Source organism: Sinocyclocheilus rhinocerous, unplaced genomic scaffold, assembly GCF_001515625.1.
Source record: "Sinocyclocheilus rhinocerous isolate Xijiao unplaced genomic scaffold, SAMN03320098_v1.1 scaffold222, whole genome shotgun sequence".
In the NCBI taxonomy this organism is placed as follows: Eukaryota; Metazoa; Chordata; class Actinopteri; order Cypriniformes; family Cyprinidae; genus Sinocyclocheilus; species Sinocyclocheilus rhinocerous.
Window position 1 is genome coordinate 528203 of NW_015625652.1, and position 12553 is coordinate 540755.

General features: G+C 38.5%; 1 protein-coding gene across 1 annotated transcript in view; it reads left to right on the plus strand.

Moving 5' to 3' along the window:
• The window catches only part of LOC107705839 (R-spondin-2-like), a 58385-nt gene that overhangs the window by 33854 nt on the left and 11978 nt on the right, over positions 1-12553 (plus strand). The window contains exon 4 of the mRNA XM_016509335.1: positions 227-415. Within this exon, the coding sequence (XP_016364821.1) occupies positions 227-415 (189 nt within the window). The remainder of the gene's footprint in view (positions 1-226; positions 416-12553) is intronic.

Below are 12553 nucleotides of genomic sequence, written 5' to 3' on the forward strand. Positions count from 1 at the left end.
AATCTCCATTTTGTAACCTTAAACATATCTGATTAAAGATGTTGTTCATTAGGTCTAATATTACTGTATTGTATCTTATCATATGCAAACTTTCATAGCCTTTATCAACGGTTTTCATCATCATCATCATTATCATCATCATCATCTAGATAAAAAAAATACATTTAAAATTCAAAAATTTAAATAAAAATGTAAATCTAAATTCTAGTTGTGTTTCACCCAATAGAGGGTTGTGAGGTGGGCCAGTGGAGTGAGTGGGGGACCTGCACCAGAAGAAACAAAACCTGTGGTTTCAAGTGGGGTCTGGAAACCCGAACACGGCATATTGTGAAGAAGCCACCAAAGGACACGATACCATGTCCGACCATCGCCGAGTCCAGGAGATGCAAAATGGCTACGCGACATTGCAGAAAAGGTGAGTGTGTGTAATTGAACCAGCATATGTGCTCATGCTTTCAATACAAGCCCTTGTTTAAGAGACAATTCATCCATTCCATCTGCAAATCGTCAATTTCATGAGATTTCCAAACCTCCTTCGCTCAAAGAAGGAAATAGCACTGCGGCCTTTTCGTCTGCATCTCACCTGTTTAATCTTGAGTTCTGTTTTTCTGGACTGAAAAGTCGACCGCCTAACCTCAACCCCTCGATTTGGGTTTTCAGTGTCGACTGGCATTTTCATTCATGATTTATTAGTATTTTTCCATGCTCACTTTAGCCAGCTCGCCTTAGGTTTTTTTCTCTCTCTTTTCTTGAGACCGTATGTGTTCTCTCACTTATTCTCCTCTACTCCCAGTGGAATTCCTTAAAGTATGAAGTGCAGGTTTCCTCAATGGTACTCTGTTTCCTTTCTCTATAAGAGAGTTATTTGCGGTAGGTGGTGCATGTATTTTACCACTAAAACGAGAAGTCAAATCGGAGGGAAAATATTTTTTGAGTAAATAGAGCCAAGGAAACATATTTTATAAAGTGTTTAGTTTGAAAAGAGATGGGCCAAGTTTACTCGTGGAAATAATTACCGTATTCAGGAGGGCTTATCAGGGAAAACTCACGATGATAATTAATCGAGACGTTTCCTCACAGCTTTTTTCGTTCTGCTCACCTGAACAAACTTAAATCTTTTGCGGTCACTGACTTATGATACTGTCACACCGAGTACACATGTAATTTCAATTTCGGAGGTCAGTAAAGGACAGCACATTCACATTGAGAACGTTTTTTGACTGATTATGGAAAGGTTAATTGTCAACCCAGAAACCTGAGGCAATACAAAGTTGAACTTACTCAGTTTCCACTGTTTATTTAGGTACCTCAGTCTTGTACTATGTCTAAATTTCTATGAAGTCCACTTCAGTATCAGGTCACAGCCACTGAATTTTGCTCTATGAGCTATTACCAGTTTTGAAAAGTGCATCGTTAAAACGGCATCCATTCATTTTCACTCAAATCATTTGTAAGACTTAAAAAATGGCCTACATTTGTACATAGACACCCTGACAGTTGCTTTATGATACTGTCCGAGTACACATGTAATTTCAATTTCGGAGGTCAGTAAAGGACAGCACATTCACATTAAGAACGTTTTTTGACTGATTATGGAAAGGTTAATTGTCAACCCAGAGACCTGAGGCAATACAAAGTTGAACTTACTCAGTTTCCACTGTTTATTTAGGTACCTCAGTCTTGTACTATATCTAAATTTCCATGAAGTCCACTTCAGTATCAGGTCACAGCCACTGAATTTTGCTCTATGAGCTATTACCAGTTTTGAAAAGTGCATCGTTAAAACGGAATCCATTCATTTTCACTCAAATCATTTGTAAGACTTAAAAAATGGCCTACATTTGTACATAGACACCCTGACAGTTGCTTTAGAGAGGCGCTGATGGAGTAAATATGTTTCAGACATGTCACATGGCCCTTTTCCCCATCCAGTGGTTGTAAGGTGGTGAAGGAAGGTTGGAAATAGTGATTTTCTGGCACGTCTTCCTTCTGTACCCTACGTTGGCTCTCTCCACAGGAATTTTTCCCTCCCTAATTTAGCTCCTCTTGACCTTTTCCAAGAGTATTTTATAGTCATCTTTAATTAAAAACTGGCATTGTGATTCATGGTTACTGGTCTCAATGATCTCATCTGAGGTCAGTGAGCCATTGTCTTAACTGAACATGGAGTGAAGCTGTTCCTTTGTTACCTTTAAAAATCACATTGCAAGTAAGCTTATGGAAGTCCTACTTGGTAATATGGTCAGTATGAGTCACTAACAGAGTTTACCTCTTTGAGGAAATACTTACAGTATAGCATTTGAACTTGCCAAGAAATGTTTAACGGCAAGTTGTCACATGGACGATCAGTCAGTAATGATACTGACATAATACTTTCGATACAGATATCAGTGAATATAATATAAGGTAACTTGCACTTCAGAATGTGTCATTTGTCAGACTTATTCAAAGTGGTAGCTTATATTTTTGAACAATCCATTAAAAGAACTCCCTCTTTAAGATTCATTAGTATGGGAATCAGACTTAACTTGTCTTGCTATGTTTTTGATTCACTTAAAAGAACCAGTTCAAAAGAGTAATTTATTAATGAAGCAGGCTACACAGGTAGCACTGCATGTTTTTGATTCGTTAAAAAGAACAAGCTCGTGAGGATAATTTGTTTGTGACTTGGACTACCCTGATCGTGCATCATATTTTTCATTCACTAAAAAGAACTGATTCATAAGAATTCTGTGTTAGTGACTCAGGCTACTCTGGTCACACTGTATGTTTTTGATTCACAAAAAGAAGCTGTTCAAAAGAGTTGTTTGTTCATTAATCGAACTACACTGGTTGTGCAGCATGTTTATGATTCACTAAAACAGAATCATAAAAGTCATTTGTTAATGAATCATGCTACACTGGGGGCTGTTTCATAAAACTAGTTTACCAATTAAGCCAGGCTTATTTCAGTTATTCTGACTTATTGTCACTTGATTTGGTTTCCGAAAGCAAAATTACCATAGCTCAAGCTCAGTCACTGTGGCAACTTATGCTGGGAAACTAACCTGGTCCGGAGCAGGCTAACTGTCAGGTTAAGCTGAGCTCCTATAACACTGACCAATAGGAATGCATTGATATTACCACTGATTCTCTCACATACAATTAATTGACTTTATTATTAGTCCAAAAATAAAAGCATACAGAAAATGCAACTTAAATAATCAAATAAATAAAAAATAGGCTACAACCAACTGTATTTAATGTATCGTGCCCAAAATGTAATGACCTTTTTTTTTTTAAAGATATATGAAAACAATTTGATCAGCAGTTTCTAGCCATGCAGCATTTCTCTCTGGTTTTATGACAGCTGTACCTTTTTAAGAATAAGAGTGCACATCAAATTATCCTGACTCATTGAACCTGGATCGAATTAGTGAGATTGCGTGAACTTAAAGGGTTAGTTCACCCAAACTAACAAGAAAAAATTCTGTCATTAATTACTCACCCTCGTGTTGTTCCAAACCCGTAAGGCCTTTGTTCATCTTCGTTCACTTGTGGACGCGCGTTCACGACAGTACCATGACGTGAGCATGTGGCGGCGCTGGCACTGACCCAGATCCGGCGTGATGACGTCATTACGCTGGATCTGGGTCAGCGCCGCCACACGCTCGTGTTCATTTTTGGGTGAACTAACCCTTTAAATTGTCGTTTATGAAACCGCTTTAGTCCCGATTGATTTGTTAGGTTATTTCAAGTCAGGTTTTGGACTTTAATCCCCGCTTTTCTTAGCGTCTTTTATGAAACAGCCTCCCGGTCACACTGTATGTTTTTGATTCACTAAACAATCTGACTGTAAATCTGACTACACTGATCGTGTTGTATGTTGTATTTAAGGCAGTGCACTAGTACTGGTGTTTAGGGACTACTAGTGAACTTACTAGGGAAATACTGCTAATTTCTATAGATATTCTATGATATTCTATAGAAATAATGTTGTTACAGTCATTGTCTTACATCCCAGTGTAGGTACTATGTCAGAGAAATTATTGTGCACGAGTGACCAGGAAGTAGCCAAAGCCACTAGATAAGGATAAGGGTGCTTGGTCTAGAGTCTTCATTAAACGAAAGGCCAGGATAACATAGCCCCCGACATTACACTGGATTCCAAAGACTTTGCGAATAAGTCCCTGAATGCTACCTAATACGACAGCTTTGCTCTGCAGTATAACAAATTACTTTGTGAGACATAAATAGGATTACAGCCAGACTATAAACATGTATGCATGTGTAAGTTTATGTCACTGCCCTGCTGCCGGGCAAATTGCTCTACTGTACATAAGAAGAAAAATGAGGCAAAAGGTGACTGTGGGGGAGTGTGCTAGAATACGACCTTGTTACCATAATGCACATAACATCAGATAGACACCCGCCTGTTGAAATAGGTATAAGATTACGTAACAGCAGACCTTGCAGATTGCTATGGATTAGACATAGGCAGGAAATACGAGAAGGTAAATAACATCAGAGGAATTCTACATGTGAATGTATTTCTGGCATTGTTTATCTGATCATCCAGCTTCCATTTCTATGAGCTTAAATGTCACTGGACATTATTTACAGACCTTTAGCCCTAGCTTGAACTTGATGCAGATGCGACTTAAGAAAAGATGAAAACATCTGGACACCAGTCGTTTAAATTACTCACATGCACCAGTGCAACAATAAGTAGTACGCCCTTTTTTTCTGTAGATATTTACAGTTACTTTAGATTGACAGTTAGTATTACTTAAGAGCCTCAAGTATTACTAGGGTTGGGAAAATTTGATTCGTTGCGATTCTTTACTTAATGACTCTGTTGAAATCCATGTTAACATTAAATAACGCAATAGCTAACATGGAATAAAAATATTTTACAACATTTATTAATATTATTTCATGTTAATTTGACATATACTAACACATTTTAACATTTCAGGTTGGTAAAAGTTACTTTAACTCAGCGCCAAAATCCTTGTGGGCAGTGCACCGACATGCAGCGCCGTTGCGCTACGTGCATCCCAAGTTCGAATCCCGACTGGAAGACCTTTCCCAATCCCAGCACCCTATCTCTCTCCCTCTTCACTTTCTGTCAGCTCTGATCTGTCCTATCACAATAAAGGCAAAAATGCCAAAAATAAATCTTAATGAAAAAGTTACTTTAAAATGAACATCATATAAATGTTTGAATTTTATGAAGTATATAATTTCAGATAAATAAATTTACATTTACATTTAGCAGACGCTTTAAATAAATAATATATGATAAATAATAATAATAATAATAAAAATCATTGTTAGTTCATGATACATAATGCATTAAATAATGTTAATGAACTTGTAGTGTTACCAAAATCCAAATATTAATTTAAAAACAATTATTAATAAATATGAACAATAAATAGTATTATGCAGGACAAAACACAAACATTTCCCAAACAAATGACTCTTATGAACCGGTTCTTTTAATGAATCACTTCTTTACAAAAATGACTCCCCCAAACTCACTTTATTGGTTTGAATAAATCAGCTAAAATGAGTTTCGAGTGAATGTCTTTCAGTCATGTTCAACTCAAGAAATGTTTTGTTGACTTGAGGATAGTGAAACTTAAAGGTAGGGAAGGAGTAGATTTCGTAGAGGCTAGTAATAGCAAGCTAGCTTTGAAAGCATAAGATCTCACCCTGGCTGCAAATGACTCTTTAAAGCCATGCCTCCTCCAAAGCACATGAATGCACACAGGCAGACCAGAGGCTAACCAGCGACAAGATGAGAGACGGCGTTGGTGGAGGTTTGAATGCAGAACTGACAGATTACCTCATATCTCATTCACCGGTGAGAAAACATTACAATACAAAGCACATAATATTACAATAATGACACTTTCCATTCTTGCTCGGTCTGCAACAGGTTGCGCAGAGGTATGCAAATACATACATTGACAGGCAGGTAGAATAGACTATCATAGCCCTCGGACCGAAGGATAAGATTGGATGAACATTTTATGGTCCTACGCCTTCCACAGACAATATAAATAGCCTACAAATAAATAAATTTAGACCATGTAACTTAGTGATTGTTATCGGAATGTTTTTGAACCAAATCATCTACGCTGCCTTTAAATCAGTATTGTTGCTAACTATTGTTGATTATCACCATTGTTCACTTATCTACTTAGGATCTGAGAGTCAGTTGCCGGGCCAACGCTCTCTCCCAGCGCAGAACCTGATTTTACCAAGTGCGACATGTTCCTGTATCAACATCTTTGTTGACCCTGGAACAACATTGTGATTAACCAATCAGATCTGAAGAACCAGTTTATAGTTTTTGTGAAGTTCAGGCTTACAATCAGTGTTTGGTGCTTGTACATCAGTGTCATTCATCTATCATTTCCTCTGATTTTAGGGATTACTTATGGTTAAGGTTAGGTTTAAGTGTTGGGATGTGGTCAAGACTAAATATTTGGATTAAAATGTTGTTCCAGGTTCAACAAAATATGTTGACCTAGGAACACATCCAACTCAGCAAAATACAGGCTAGACAGCCTCTTTCTGGCAGTTTGATGGGACTCCTCAAGGTGGTGCATAGAGTGGGCCGTAAACACAATTTATTAATAGTCACCCGGCTGTTTGTGAAAATGAAATGCCTGCTGAGCTCCAGCTTGCACCTAACCCAGCCCCTGTCATCAAATCGACTGACTGACCAGCCACGCTAGAGAGAGAACAATGCTATTCTGCCATGAAAGTGCTCTGTAGAGTGATATTCCAGCAGGGAGTGTCTGTCAGTAGTATCGCTGTTCTGAGGATAGATTTTTCTTCCTTCCTTGTGCAAAGGTTTCCACAAAGCCCTCTGCCTTTCTGCGACCAACTAGCAGCAGGTTACTTAGTGTCAATTGTATTAAATGTTGTGTAAACAACTCAGACTGTTATTACCTCCAATCATCTCCTTAATCCTAGTAGTAATTCCCTAACATTGGATTTAGTGTGACTGAGGTTCAGACACAAACACGACATTGAGACTTATTGGATAATTTTGCTGTTCGTGGCAGCTTTTAGATTCTCAGACAGCTAGGAATGGTGTATTGAATGGCATATTGGTGCATTCATAACCACGTCTGCGCCACTTACGAGTGGCTCTATGGGGAAAAAATGTTACTTCAGGAACAAGTGAGACTGCTTAGCACTGTGATATGCATGCTTGACTTCTCGTAACGATTTTCTGTGGTTTCTAGATTCTATAGCTCAGGGCCAAAGAGCCTTGCATGGTGTAATTGATTTTCCATTTCTGAAACAGGAGAAACATATAGTTTTTCCTATATGCCCTGATATCTGTGACAGTTCCGTGTCCTTCTTAGGTAACTGATGATCCTTTGTCATTTTTAAATGTAACATCCTGCCATTTTGGCTTCTTGCAAGAGGTGAATTGAATTGAGAATGCCTTCACATTTTTAAATTGAGGTAGCAAACAGGTGGCAAACAGTTTTGCAATTCGAACTTAAAATTAAATTTACTGTAAACCTGTGTGGTCCAAACCTTTATGACTTTCTTTTCCAGGTATCTTGAAAAATGTCTGTTTTTGTTCTCACAGTGGGGTCATTGGGGTCCAGTATTGTTTTGGACTAGAGGTCTGCATTCCCGCAGGAGTCCCGAGGCAACTGAATTGCTGAGTGTGGGGGGAAGATACTGATGTGTGAGCAGGAAGTGGGAAAAGAAGTGACTTTTGGGACTCCCACAAAATATAAAGTTACCCAAATTTATTTTATGGGTCCCACTTTATATTAGGTGACCTTAACTACTTTGTACTTATATTTAAATTAATCATTTGATACAATGCACTTATTGAGTGCATACATGTTTTTACATTGTATTTATATTTAAAAAAATACCTGCATATAATTACATATGTAATTAATTTCTGTAATTACATTTATAATTACACTGTTGACCCATCCCTTACACCTTAACCCACCCTTAATCCTACCCATACCACCAAAACCTGTCCCTAACCTTACCCATATCCTTCCTCAATAGCAGCAAAAGTGTTTTGCAATACAATATGAACACACTAAGTGCATTGTACTTATTTTTGATGTAAGTATATAGTAGTTAGGGTCACCTAATATAAAGTGGGACCATTTTATGATTTAAGGTAGAAAATTACTCATCAACTGCATAGCAAAAAATAAGCGGTTTACAAGTGCAGGGTTGGATATTCTGAAAAAGCACCTTCCTTTTTCCTGCTGCGACAAATGCAACAAGATGAGGTCAGAAGTGTTGATGTGTGAGGCTAAAAATAGCCTACGGACAGTGGTTTCGATTTCGTTTTCATACTGAAACGAAACTGAAAAATACGTGTCAATCTCGACCAGCAGGATTTTGTGGGTGGGAGCAGGACAAAACAAAAAGTTGTGAGTGGGAATGGAAAGAAATCAAACTTATTTTTAGCAGGAGCAGCGTAGAATCTTTCTGGAGCGGGACTGAAAAATTGATCTGCGCAGACCTCGATTTTGGACCCCATTAGCTTTCAATGTATGGACAAAAACAGTTCATCTTTTGTGTTTCAAAAAGTCATATAAGTTTGGAACGCATAGGTTTTGGGTGAACTATTCTTTTAATTTATTGTATATGTTGTCTTGGTATTTGCACTTGTATCACAGGGCCTTAAAGGAACAGTATTTCACCCTCTCTGTATACATGTATACAGTATGGCTAGCCCTCCTGTATCATGAATCTAATACTCCCTTTAGAAGTTGTGGAGAGATCAGTGACTGCAGAGGCGCTGTTTGATGGACGGATATCCAGCCACCAGTAACACTGTGAAAGAGCTCCACCCACACCCCCCCAAATCCTCTGCTTGTCAGTCCAGGCCAGTCTGGGAGCCAGATGGAGACTATGGTAAAGTGATGCCCACAGAGGAGTAATTGCCTTTAATCTGTTATTGAGGGAAGCAGGACAAGACCCGCAGCAAGGCATGCCCCTCTGTGCCACAGAGAAAACACTGGCGGAGTATCGTTTTAATGTGTGCGCGGCACTGGTGTGTTTATGGTTACTTAGCTGACTGAATTTGGGGGCTTGGCAGGATAACCTTGTCCTCCGAGCATTTTAATTACGCGCCGTGATCTGACTCGGGGCCTGTGTTTAGTTTGGAAAACCAAAATCCAAATCCATACTTGAACGTCTTTTGAGTGTCAAACATTCCTGCTACAGATGCGAGCTTCCACAGACAACTAATTCACTTCTTATGTGAGTCTCTTACGCTTGTACTGTGCCGAGTGCCCCTCCAAAACAAATAGCGGACGCCTCTCGCCACCGCTGCCGAGCGCGAGAGTGTGTGTTTGCACTTATTTATTTAATAACTGTCAGGCTGCCTCGCGCTTCCCACTAAAACTTGGGCCTCTCGCAGGAGAAAGTGATCCGCAGATGACGACTCCCGATGAGATCCTGACTTGGTGTTGAAATTCAGGAATGATAAATGGTGAATTACATCTGGGTAATATTGCGGGCTATCATTGGATAGAGCAGGAGCGCAGTGTGCGCTGCTTTCCCAGGGCAAGTGGAGCTCACTAATTGGCTGGCATGTTGGGTGATTATCCGTGCCTTGCGCCCATGTCTGTTGTGACTGCCAATGGACTAATCTTTCTTTAATTAGCTGACTCTGCAGGACTGACACGGGAGCAGGAGGCCGCTGTTTCGCAGCCAACATGCTTTTCTGCATTCACACAGCAGCTCCATATATCCTCCCTCTACATCCATTTGTACCCTTTTGGTCTTCTTTTTAAACTTTGCGTTGCGCCAATGCTAATGTTATTGGTTCTGTATAATTAACTGCTCACTTGTTTCAGACCGTTTGTCATTTGTAGGTCACTTTGGATTGAAGTGTCTGCCAAAACTAAATGTCCGACTGAAGATGAAGTGTCTGAGTATGGGCATCTGGTGTGAGGTCAACAGTAAATGCTGTTTGTCAATAGTTATTGATCCTTAATGATTCGTATTGAATTATTTATTACAAGTTGTTGAGATATTGATATTCCAGTCCACTGATTGCAGCTTTTGCAATTTTGTGTTGGCTTTTCTAATGGTGCTTGATTGCAAGAAAGAATTTATTTTATAATTTAAAATCAATCCTCTGTCTATTTTACCAGACCCAAAGTGGCTTGAGCTATGATTTCATATTGATTAAGTGATAACATATAACTTTTGCATGGAAGCCAAAAATAAAAAATAACAGTGTCTTGACTTCTATAATAATAATAGTTATAGTATTATAATTTTGACATCTACAAGATTTTAAGACTTTGGAGAATAAGAAATAATCAAAGCAATCTGCCTAGCTAATTTTGCTAACTTGATAAGCACATGTTTAGCTTGAGTGTCATAAGCAGTCTCAATCTCACTCTAAAATCTGCTGGATGTTTAGCACTGTGTTTACATCGAGAGGCACCCTCTAACTTGAAAGTTACTTTGATTGCCCCCCTGATAACACAAAATTGCAGCTTTTAGAATGACAACTTTACGTTCCCTACTGGAGAGACCAGGTCATTGAAGACATCTAAAAACCATGTAAAAGTAATAGCTGTCAGTCAGGGAGCGCATCAATTCAAGCAACTTCTCACCTGCTTTACAGTTTGTGTCGCACCCTCTGCCTAAATTCTTGTGGTCTCTGAGGAGTTCTGCCAGTGGTAAATCTTCCACAGGGAGCGAAAGTCATGCTCCCTGACCAAAATAAATATTGCCCCTGTCATTCTGTCAGCAGCTGTCTTCAGAGAGCAATATTTGAAACACCCCATGATCCCGCTGACTTTTATATGGAGAATCCGTCGTCATACCACAGGCATGAACCTTAAAAGTGGAGTCCTGTAGAAGAAGGATTGGGCTTAGGGGGATCTATCTATCTATCTATCTATCTATCTGTCTGTCTCTCAGAAATCATAAGATTAATTTTGGTTATTTCATTCTTTTGACATAACATTCATTCTTTCTTTTTCTTTTTCAAATACACTATAACTTAAAAATCACACTGTATAAATGGAAATTTCTTTCTTTCTTTCTTTCTTCTGTCTATCTGTCTGTCTGTCTGTCTGTCTGTCTTTTACAGCAGTCAATGTTAGCGTGTATTTGAAGATATTAAATGTTTGATGTAATGATTAAAAAATCACATCCACCTAATATTACGGCTGCATTCTGATTTCAGTCAGAAATCATAAGATTAATTTTGGTTATTTCATTCTTTTGACATAACATTCATTCTTTCTTTTTCTTTTTCAAATACACTATAACTTAAAAATCACACTGTATAAATGGGAATTTCTTTCTTTCTTTCTTTCTTTCTTTCAGCTGAGCTACAGACAACCTAAGGCAGTCCATGTTTATTTCGCAATATAATGTATAGCAACCATGACTTTCAGCAGTTATTCTGTCTCATGATAGCATCATACGTTTATCATCACTCTAATTAGGCTGCAATCATTCAGTGTTTGCCATTTGAATGTGGCCCTTCTGTCCTCAAGGCCTCTGCGTAGCCCACTGCATGCCCTTCCGCAAGGCCCCACACATGCTTTCATCTCCACAGACACACACAACAGGCGTACACACATCACACATGACAGGCAAGACACTTCCTCCACACAGCCTTCAATAAACATGCATTCATACATTCCACATAAGCACTAATGTATAAGCTCCACTTTTGATAGTGTGTATGCTGAGGTTCCGTTTCATGTGCCCACAATATCAGTGGGACACTAGCAAGGCCTAGACCACCCCCTCTTCGGGGCTAGCTGGGAGCAGGGTATGACTTTCAACATCTGGTGCACAATTGCACCAACTCAGCTGCTAAAATCTTCTGTCCTCTCTCTCTCTTGGACATTTTTATTGAGACATCACAGCTTGTAATCAGAGCCTCGCGATACTGAGGGAAGCTGTGGCTTCTGACCCGCTCACATCCAGAGGCTTGGACCAACGAAACAGACACCCAGACAAAACAAAGTGTCGTTTGCTGCTAGATTCCTGTGTTTTTAGGTGTTTGGACATCCAAGCTTGCATACACGCAGCAGGGAATAACCAAAAGAGACTGTGTCAATTTACAATTGTGTAAATGCACCAAAATAAACACACGGGTTGTAAACAGGGATGTGCACTATTCAGAACTGAACTGAGATTCCAGTTCGATTCCAGAATTTGAATTAAAGCAACAAACTGGATGGTGAATTTAGATTTAAAAGTAGAGGTAATTAAAAGTAAAAAAAAAAAAGAAAAAAAGATTACATTTAAAAAAAATTTTGATTGATTTTGAAATTTTGATTTTACAACTTCAGCTTAAATTTGTTTTAGGCAACATTTCTCATTTTTGTCACAAGTCTTTTTTTATTTTAAAATTTTACTGTATTTCAGCTGTATTTCAATTATTAAAAATGTTTTATTAATTCTATTTAGATAGATAGATAGATAGATAGATAGATAGATAGATAGATAGATAGATCTGATTCTGATAGATCGATACTGACTGATTGATTGATTGATTGATTGATTGATTGATTGA